The sequence below is a fragment of the Seriola lalandi genome, unplaced genomic scaffold (assembly GCF_002814215.2).
Source record: "Seriola lalandi dorsalis isolate HSWRI2012SDOR001 ecotype SW California unplaced genomic scaffold, Sedor1 jcf7180002054400, whole genome shotgun sequence".
NCBI classification, from domain to species: Eukaryota; Metazoa; Chordata; class Actinopteri; order Carangiformes; family Carangidae; genus Seriola; species Seriola lalandi.
The window spans coordinates 322,924-333,292 of NW_019524953.1; the positions used below are offsets into that span (position 1 = coordinate 322,924).

General features: G+C 39.0%; 1 protein-coding gene across 1 annotated transcript in view; it reads right to left on the reverse strand.

Annotated features, from left to right (window-relative positions):
- Positions 1 to 6,486: 6,486 nt before the first annotated feature.
- Positions 6,487 to 10,369, reverse strand: part of pycard (PYD and CARD domain containing) — a 15,874-nt gene continuing 11,991 nt past the window's right edge. Inside the window, exons 18-24 of the mRNA XM_023409624.2 lie at positions 10,044 to 10,258; positions 9,701 to 9,954; positions 8,909 to 9,037; positions 8,406 to 8,538; positions 7,920 to 7,949; positions 7,728 to 7,787; positions 6,487 to 7,214 (exon numbers count right to left, since the gene is read on the reverse strand). Coding sequence (XP_023265392.1) covers positions 6,955 to 7,214; positions 7,728 to 7,787; positions 7,920 to 7,949; positions 8,406 to 8,538; positions 8,909 to 9,037; positions 9,701 to 9,954; positions 10,044 to 10,258 — 1,081 coding nt within the window. The 3' untranslated portion in view covers positions 6,487 to 6,954. The remainder of the gene's footprint in view (positions 7,215 to 7,727; positions 7,788 to 7,919; positions 7,950 to 8,405; positions 8,539 to 8,908; positions 9,038 to 9,700; positions 9,955 to 10,043; positions 10,259 to 10,369) is intronic.

The window sequence follows — 10,369 nt, forward strand, 5'->3', positions numbered from 1 at the left end:
GGAGCGACTGTAAAGAATGGGGGTTAGGGGTTAAGAAAGGAAGGTTAAGTTATATAATAATAAGAAGAAGTAGATACAAGGAAGCATTAAAAGAAGAAGAAACTCCTGCTATTTGACTGCTGCACAAGAGGCGTAAAGAGGCATGTGTCGAACTGATCAGCAAAGCCCTGATCACAGAGGCTGACAAATGTGTGTTCTCTGCATTAAACAGCCTTAAACACACAGTAACAGTGTCAGCTGTCATACCTTAATTATTTATAAGCTTTTATTAACTATTTATTTATTTCTGCACACTGTAAAAAAAAAACAAAAAAAAAACGGTAAAAGCACTGGCAGCAAAGTTTCCAATCGGATACCGTAAAATTACAGTAAATAACTGTGTCACACTGCATTCAGGTCTAGTTGGGGTTTTGTCCTGTCTCCGTGTTTTGTCTTGTCATTTCCTGTTTTAGTTTGAAAAGTAACTCTCCTCTCGTTTCAGGTCACTTGCCCTTCCTCACGTGTCTCGGTCTGATTGCCCTCTGAGTGTTTTCACCTGTTCCCCTTGCCCAGTGTTTAAATAGTCTGTGTCTCCCTTTGTCTTGTGCCAGTGTGTTTCGTCTGCGTGCGCGCACCCCAGCTCTTCGTCACAGCCCTTGTCACAGCGTTCCTGAAGTTTTGTGTCCTTCTTCCTCCAAGTGAGAGTTTTGAGTTGTAAGTTTATATCCTAGTTTAGTTTCATAGTTAACGATTTCATAGCCTTTTGTTTCCTCCGTGTGGAGTGATCTTTTGTTTACCTACCTTGTATAGAGTAGAGCCTCCAGTTTGCTGGAGAGTTTTTTTATTTACAGATAACGTTTAATAGCCCATTGTGTTTTCCTCCTTTAGTGGAGTGATTATTATTTTGATATTGTTCATAGCCTCATGTATAGTGAGGGCTAGGTTTATAGCCTATTTATTTCTCCACTTGGAGGCTTTCTGAAGAGACAATAAAAACAGTCAATTGAATTTTGATGATTTTACCAGTCAAAATTAATTAAAATACAGTATATTATAGTTGATAAATACCCATTATACTGTAAAATAACATGCATATTATGTCAAAAAATATTAAAATAGATATCTTTCAGATGAATCTCTGTAATTTCAGTGTGGAGGCTGTAATTGTGGTAATGTTTAAGTGTACTGAGAAGTGTTCCTAATAGTTTGTCAAGTCTAATTCCTATAAATGGGATGGACAAAAAATTAGGAACACCTCTCAGTATAGGGTTAGTTTATATACAGTGGTGGCCAAAAGTCTGAGACTTTCCCATGCAGCCTCACATATTGCTTTCAAAAAGGTAACAGGTAAGGTATATCATAAAAGAGCTGTTTTGGCGCTGTCCGGGGCTGAACTTATTGATGAGGCTCCGGTAGCCAGGGAGCTGTCCAGTGCTGATCCCACGGAGACACCTGTGGCCCTAGCCGTGTCTCATGTTGAGGATGTTGTTGGTCCGTCCAGTGCTGTTGTCCAAAAAAGGTTGGAAAATTCTGAAATATTGTCCAAACTTGATGAGTGTTTTCAGCATTTGACTCAACTCCAGAAAGAGGATGTGGTCTGTTTAATAAAATCTCACGTCTCTCTCTTTTCAGATGTGCCAAATCAGACACATGATGCACAAACATGATATCGATGTGGGGGATTTTCCGTCGATAAAGCAGCATGCTTATAGAGTTAACCCTGATAAGCGCCTCCGGTTGCAAAAGCAGGTCAATTAAATGCTTGAAAACAACATTGCAGAGCCTAGCTCTAGTTCGTGGAGTTCGCCGTGCCTTTTTGCTTATAAATGTGATGGGTCCGATCGCTTCTGCACAGATTTTCATAAGGTGAACGGGGTTACAAAGCCAGACTGTTATCCCCTTCCCAGGGTTGAGGATTGTGTCGATCATGTCGGCAGTGCCAATTATGTAACGAAACTTGACCTGTTGAAAGGGTATTGGCAGGTGCCGCTAACTCATCTGGCGAGGGAGATCTCTGCATTTGTAACCCCTGACACTTTCTTGCAGTATACAGTGATGCCAATTGGCGTGCGTAACGCGCCTGCTACATTTCAGCGTTTAGTAAATATCGTTTTGTCGGGCTTGTCAGGGTGTGAAGCATATTTGGATGATATTGTGGTTTATTCGAGTTCGTGGGATGACCACATTCAGCAGCTTCATGCAGTGTTTGGAAGGTTGTGTGAAGCCAATCTCACACTGAATTTGGCAAAGTGTGAATGTGGTCAAGCTACGGTGACATATTTGGGCAAAGTTGTGGGTTATTTTTGTTTATGTTCTTTCGGGCTGGAGCCCAATGCGTGGTTGGCCCAGTTTACCTGTCTTTTGTTTCTTTTGGCTGGGATCTCCAGTCCTTTTTGTTTTTGTTGGTTTAGGTCGATAAACTATGACTAATTTTGGGGATATTTCAATAAGTGAAATGTTATTCTTTTCTGGTGTCCTTTTTACATATGTTGCAGCCTCCTGCCCCTTTTTAGCTTTATTCTTGGAGGCCGTAACACACACATAAGAGAGAGATTACAGTTCAGACTGGACAGTACAACAGTAAATACAGCAGCAGACATATTGAATTTACTTTGAGGTTCGAGCTACAGGAACTGTTCAACCATCATAGCTCTCCCATAGACTGCAATACAAATTCAGAAGCTGATAGCAAACAGTGGGTCTCAGGTCTCAGCAGGTGCTACTAACGCAGTATCCGGGCAGAAATTGACAAAGCGTGTGCGTGTGGTTATGTACAGTGGTGTAGTCTACTTTATTCTACTGGAGCAAAAAAGGTCACACAAATTCTTTTAAATTCCACAATTTCCAACCTTCATTGACAATTTGTTATATCAAAAATATGGAAATTTTTTTTGTCTTGTATCACCCAGTTTTAGTCTAATTCTGATATCTTTCACGGTTTCTGAGGATGTGATGGGACTACCCTCCACCTCTCCCTTTGACTGCAATATACAAATTCAGGAGCTGATTTCCAGAAAAAAGCAGAAGTGACTCTTTTTTTGTAACTCGCTGGTGTCACTCATGGCTGTATATTTTAAACTATTTAAACTCTGTATTACAAAATATACATTGGGTTTTGAAAATACAGTAATATTTGCAAGGAAATAAGGAGTAGTTGATATTTGATGCAGTAGGAATTAGTGAGTGGATTTACATTTTCTGCCATTTATGCTCATACTGATCATTTAAGTGTGCTGTACTTAGTTGAAACACCTGGTAGTGAAAATTCACGCAAAGCTGTACAAAATAAATTTAAAAAAAAATATATATGCATAATGATTATGGCTGTGCAAGTGTTGCAGGTCTTTTATTTTTGTTCAAATGTTTTGCCCATTTTTTTGTTATTTTCTCATTTTCAGCCTATGGTAATATTTTTTGTCGTACAGGAACCCTTCCTTTTTATTTATTTGCATGCACTCTCTTCCACTTTTTCAGTTAGTACTACTCTATCAGAAGCATAAGCTTCCTAACTCATTTCTACCAGCAAAGAGAGTGAAATTAGAGGTGTTGAGATATCTTAGAAAAAATGTAAAAGCTATGCAAGGAATTAATATCGGTTTGATCTCAATCACGAGCTGTGGCTACACACTTGCTAATTGATCATCGCTCACTAATTTAGGGAAGGTGATGTGTTGGACAGTGTATAAGATTGTTATTTAGGGCTATTCAAAGATCTTGAGCAGGTTTTGTACTTGTAATAATACATCTTTATACTATTACAAACATGACCAAATATTATCAGAAGTGAAAATGTTATGTGAGCTTATTGCCTGTTCACCTGCTTATTAATCTGTGTCGCTTCTGTAAGGACGTGTACATGTGTGTATACATGTCTTGCTATGGTTGTGGGGACACATTTGTGTTTGGAAACCATCAGTGTGAGGTTATTTTGGCCAGTTGTGACAGCTCCAAAAGGCTTTTTGAAGGACACCTGCAGTGACTGAGGCCAGTGTCAAGATGAGTCTCGTGAATGAAACTGAAAGTAACGTCCTTTGTAAAGGTTGAAACGTGAAGAGTGAAGTACAAGCACCAAGCAGCAGGCGCAGTCAAAATTTCTCCAGGAATTTTCGAATACTTTTAATGTTATACTCTACCGGGGCAATCGTCTGTAATGGTGTCATCAGTTCAGCTCTTTCTTGTTCAACTTTCTGCACGACATGAGCGCAGCGCAGTCACCTGCTTCTTACAGTGTGTTTTGTCTGTATGTTAATCAGGCTGCGCGGACTCCGTGACGGGATTGGTAGAAGCAGAGAGGAAGCACCTCCAACTCCACGGCCGGCTTCTCCTATTGGTGCGACAATGATGCTGAGTCCTCACCACAGCTGTAGCCGTTCAAGCATCCAGAGGAAAAGAGCTTAAGAACCCGGCCAGCACATCATTAGTGGCGGCTGACAGCGTGCCTCTTTACCGCCTTTGCCAACATGTGTGTGTAATTTGTGATTTGCTTTGAGATGCTGGTAGTGATTGTTGGGACTGGGTTAGTTTTAAAATTCTGATTGTGCATCACACCCTTAGAAAAAGACTGTTGGACACATTAGGAACAGGGGTGCTGCTTGTGTTTTGGGGTTGGTTAGAATCACACAGTTGGGCTCTTTGTTGGCTTCTGTTCCCCTACTTTAGTTATCCTCTCACCTTGTTTGTATTTTTGTTTCCTTATTTAGCATCCGGGTTATGCAATAAATTTGATTTACGAATAACACCTGGTTTTATGTTGTTTCCCTTTTCCCCTAGCTGTGTCGTAACATAGAGACTGCCAACATATGGTGACTGGGGGGACAATACACCATGATTTCTTTGTATATAGAAACCAACATGGCTGCAACTGAAACCTGGCTCTGTGAGCAGTCCACGACCAGTAAGTGAAATACTCGGTGAGTGAAATTTCCCAGGCTGTTATGTCTTCTTTGCTTGCAGAAATCAACTGACTGGTACTGGATGTGAGTCCCAGTGTCTGAGGTTTTTCTTTCCCAGGAAAGTGGTTCCACAAAGGGTTATCTTGATGCTCCATGTGAACAGTGCAACATCTACTGGCCTGAATGCAAAATGGGCAAATACAAATGTTCATAAGTTACAAATTGAATGTAAGTATAAGGTAAAGCATGATTGTATTTTATATTCCAAGCATAGATTTATATACTGTCAAAGCAAAATGCTTTGTATGCATCGAATGTGTCAAAATCAGTTAAGCTCAATGTCTTAGTTTTAACTTAAGTATTGGCAAAATACATGTAGCTAAATGTCAGTGTTGGTGGTTGTGCTGTAAAGGTGCAATATAAGATGTGGCCAGGACTTTAGTTTAGACTGTTCAAAAAATGAATCAACACTATCAGCAGTGTGTGAAGGAGACGCAGTGATGTCATGATCTCCCTGACCTGTCCCCTGTTGTAATACCACTTTGTGACACTAGACGCTGTGTGAGTCAGTGGCGCGTCAAGTCTTCCCTCAGTCCCACGAAGAAGAACAACAACTTCCGGCAGCTCTTGAAGTTACCATCACAGAAACACAGGAATAGCTGAACCTCCTAAAAGGCGGTATGTATTTGTATCCCACAGGACCGCTCCCGACAAGAAACCACGTTCAACGGCGAAGAAAAGAAGCAACAGGAATAACTCTCGATGTGGCTTTCCACCGCCGGAGACAGCTTCTGAGAGTAAAGAGATGCGGTTTGATGCCGAGCTCGCAACTTTCCTGTTAGCCCGGTGAGTAGCATCATTGTTGGCTTTTTAGCTAAAAGTATAATCAGTGCAACGAATGACAAACCATACCGACAAACATTTCAGGTGGTGACATCGATGTTGTCGACAGGCGTTTTAGCGGTTACTAGAATTGTCTGTTCCTCTCGGCTGTTGTACAGCTAGTGACGTCAGTAACTTTAGGCTCATTTTGTAACTGATGACTGTGACTTGAGATTGTATGGACCCAGTAGACCGAGTGAATACACGTCGATTATACGTGTATTTTCTTTTGCATATTCATATCTATCCTCACTATATATATATACATATATATACATATATACGTATATATATATATATACGTATATATATATATATATATATTATGTATATATATACATATATATATATATATATATACATACATACATACATACATACATACATACATGCATGCATACATACATACATACATACATGCATGCATGCATGCATGCATGCATACATGCATACATTCATTCAAAGATGACAAAGACGGTAACTGAATCGTTATTTTGGTGCACAGCTCTTTTTTCTTTTCAATTATATTCTTAAATTGCATTCACCACACTCTTAAAAAGGTCTTAAAAACTCTACAACACCAAGATGGAAAGTTAAAATGAGCGCAGTGCAAAGGCTGGACATTGACTGTTTCCCTGGTAAAAATGTTGTAAATAGTTTCCATTGGACACAATGCTGTTACTGTGCTGTCTAATTCCTATAAATGGGATGGACAAAAAATTAGGAACACCTCTCAGTATAGGGTTAGTTTATATACAGTGGTGGCCAAAAGTCTGAGACCACTTTCCCAAGTAGCCTCACATATTGCTTTAAAAATAAGTCTCAAAAAGGTAACAGGTAAGGTATATCATAAAGGTTCTTACAAGTTATTCTAGTCTATATGGGGATATAGTGGTATAGCTTCATTGCAGATCAACTTCTGTTAAGACATGTACATGTGTGCATACATGTCTTGCTATGGTTGTGGGGACAAGTCTGGGTTTGAAACAATCTGTGAGGTTATTTTGGCCAGTTGTCCATACAAATTTCACCAAGTTTAGCTGTAAAATTAAGGAAAACAGTTGTTAAAAAACCCAAGTAGAAAAACCTCCACAGAGACACAGCATTAACATTAGTAGTTCATCAATGATAACATATAAAAATATTTTGTGTTCAGGAAGACAATTCATGTTTGGTCTAAAGATGGATTTCACCATAACATTTAGTTCTTTTTCTGGAGGTCTTCAATGAGAAGTTTCTCCTGTCTTTTAAGGATTTCAAAGAAGATATTTTTGCATTCGTCACCAGCTCTCATGCAAATATAGACCTCCCTCATTTTAGCATCAGGGGTGGGCATTTTCCTAATTTCTTCCCATTTTTCATTGTTGATGACTTTTTTGTCCAAGAGCTCATCCAAAATCGATGCAATGTTGGTCACTCTCTTGATCAGCCGAAGTTGGTGTTTGTCCACAAAGTGCTCATCTGAGGAAAGAGGAGAAGAGAATGACTGACTGGATTTGAACATGAAGTTAAAGCCAACTTAATACATTTCTTTTAAACAAGCTTAGCTTAGCATAAACACTGGAAGCAGGGGAGAGGTATGTATTAATTAATGAGCGTCAGAGGTGCTGATAGGCAGATTTTCTAACTTCGGACAGACCGAGGCTGGCCAGTTGTTTCCAGTGTGTATGCTAAGCTAACAATCTCCTGGCTCAAGCTCTGTTCTCAACACACAGACATGAGAGTTGTATCAACATTCCCACCAAACTTTAGGTAAGAAAAAGCATATTTTCCCAAAATATCAAACTATTCCATAATTTCTATAAAACCATGAAGCGTTTCTCAGCAGACACGGTTTGATTTATTACTCTTGATCAAGTTAACCCTGCTGTGAATGTCCAACCATGAAGGGAACTGGGCTTTATAGCCATATCCTGTGTTTTTAGACAAAGTGACCCAGAGTAGAAGACACTGACTGAGAAGACTTCATACTACCTGTGCATACACTTTCTGCCACTGTATTTCCACCAGTTGCTCCAGGTGAGGGTCCCGCAGCTGAAATAAAGTTAGGGAAAATGAAAAATACTTAAAAAAAAAAAAAAAAAAACTGCAGCAGATGTGAGGGTATATTATGACTGAAATCCAAAGTGTAATTTTTTATAAAACTCATTTTATGCAGTTTCTTACCCTCTAAATAACCAGAGTTTGGATAGTCATCTGAAATAGAACAAAACAAATTACGGATAATTGATGTTGTGGTTTTATTTACTGCAATCACAACAAAACATTCAATAACAAAAAATAAAGAGTGGTAAAGTGCTTTCTTATTGCATGTGAGCAATGAAACCATCCTGCAGCTGGCAGCAGAGGGGCTCTTCAAATCATCTTTACTTTAATTAAGCGCCAAAAACCACCAGGTGGAGCCCACAGAAACTCCTAATCTTTACAACTGTGGTCATATTTGGTGTGCTGGGTTTCTGATCAATGGGTCTGTCCCAACATCCATTCTTGCAGTATATACACATCTATGGGTTTCTGGCTGGACTGAGGAAAGCTGCAATTTTCCCATTTTTATCACGTATTAAATGACAGGTAAACGCATAAATAAAATTGCTATGAGATAAAATGATGTTCTTCATATCGTGTAGCTAATATTGTTTAATAATCACTAACCTTTTTGAATTTTATGGCTCCACACTTGTTGTTTTGTGGAAGACTGTGAGAGCGTAAGGTAGAAGTCTCTGTCTGGATTCTTAATGAACACTTCATAGAAGTTTGGGTCGCTCTCATGTCTGAGGGTTAATTCCTGTGTAAAAACAAAAACGCATTAAAGAAAGACAAGTAAATTTTCAATTCCAACAATTACTGGACGCTACAATATCTCAAACTTAGCAAACAACTATGAGATTGTCAACAAAACAAAAAAACTGCAAATGATTCGGCTTCAATGACATCATCGGTGGCAGTTGCATGTAAAAAAAAAAAGAAAAAAAAAAAGAAGAAAATCCAATTTCCAATTTCAATACAATCAATTGATAAATTTTAAATAAAAATGAAAAGCCTAATGTCCTGTGTGGCCACACTGCAACGGCAGTAATCCTCCAGTATCTTACACGTCTGAGCCACCACTCACCATGTTCATATATTTAACTGCTGACAGACAGTATAAACTGTACCTCTGGGCTAATATCTGCCGTGTTGATATCTGCTGTGAGGATGAAACCCTGCTTCATTTTCAGGTACTTGTCTGGGTGTGGCTTTCTGATTTTTTCGTATCGGTCGGAGATTTCCGTCTTGTCCACTGTCTGGAAAAAGAGTAATACAGTATAAGCACAAAGCTGCCTCAAGGTTATAAACACTGTCATCTGTGTTTTAAAGGACATTCATGAACAAGCAATATGGTTTTTACATTAGAGTATTATGGTCTCAGTGAGGGAAATAAAATAAAATGTGAGATTTCAAATATAGTCATATTGAGGAAAAAGATCATGTAATGAGAATAAAGTTGTAATTGAAACTAATTTACATTTATCTTAGTTGTGATTGATCATGTTAGAGTATTATCTGTATCTGATGTTTACTCATATTATTATGGACTGTCAGTCTGTGTGTCCTGTCCAGACAATCTCCAGGTGACAGGGAAGAGTTTGTCGGCCATTCGTCCGTCACAAATGCTGCAGCAGCAACAAAAACATAACAGTGTAGGTTGGTAATATTCATAACACACCTACTTCAGCATGGACACACACAGCCTGGTTTAAATAGAATTCTTTTTGTCATCACATAAAATTTTGATTGTTATACTTTTAGAACAAGACAACTTTATTCTCATAATATGAACTTTTGTTCCCCTCAAGTGTGATTTTCTCACAAAATATTCACACAATTTTACACTGGCTCTAATTGTGAGCTTTGATGCCATTAATAGATTTACGTTATGAATTGGTGACAGTAAGATTTTCAATAACCTTTTGTAGAGCAGGATCTTTTGGGATCACGTAGACATGTAGTTTCAGGACCGGTGTGTTGGGTTTATAGTATATTAACACGTAAGATTTTGTTTTCACAGGAAAGCCGGCTTTCACCAGGGCCGCTCTTGGAGAGAAAACTGGTTCAGATAACTTGACATGGGACGATGTGACCTCAGACACTTTTTCCACAACATCTCCACAGTCATCCATGTGTAGGGCTGCAAACTTGTTTATTATTGTTGGGTTGTCATCTGCACAAAATACAAGCACACACATTTAATGAGGAGAAAAAGATTGCATCAGTGCTTTTCCTAATGATTTTTTATTCATGTCCACTTACCGATGCAGATCCAGTGTGGCAGATACACTTCATCTAACTTCCCAGCATTGACTGTGATGTTCATTAACGGACCTGCAGGCTTGTATTGCATGCTCTTCATCCTCTCCATGTGTCCCTCCCAAGAGACAAACTGGTACTCGAGGCTGACCGTTTCCTTACAGACCCAGCGTAAGGCAGAGACACTGCATTCAAAGCGTCCGGCCTCAGACTGCAGACTAAATCAAACAAAACAAGTGAGTTTGTGTAAATGCACAAGAATACCGTCTAAGAGGCACAATGGAATAAACGTAAATGTGTGAGAATATCTGCCTTGATATTATTTGGAG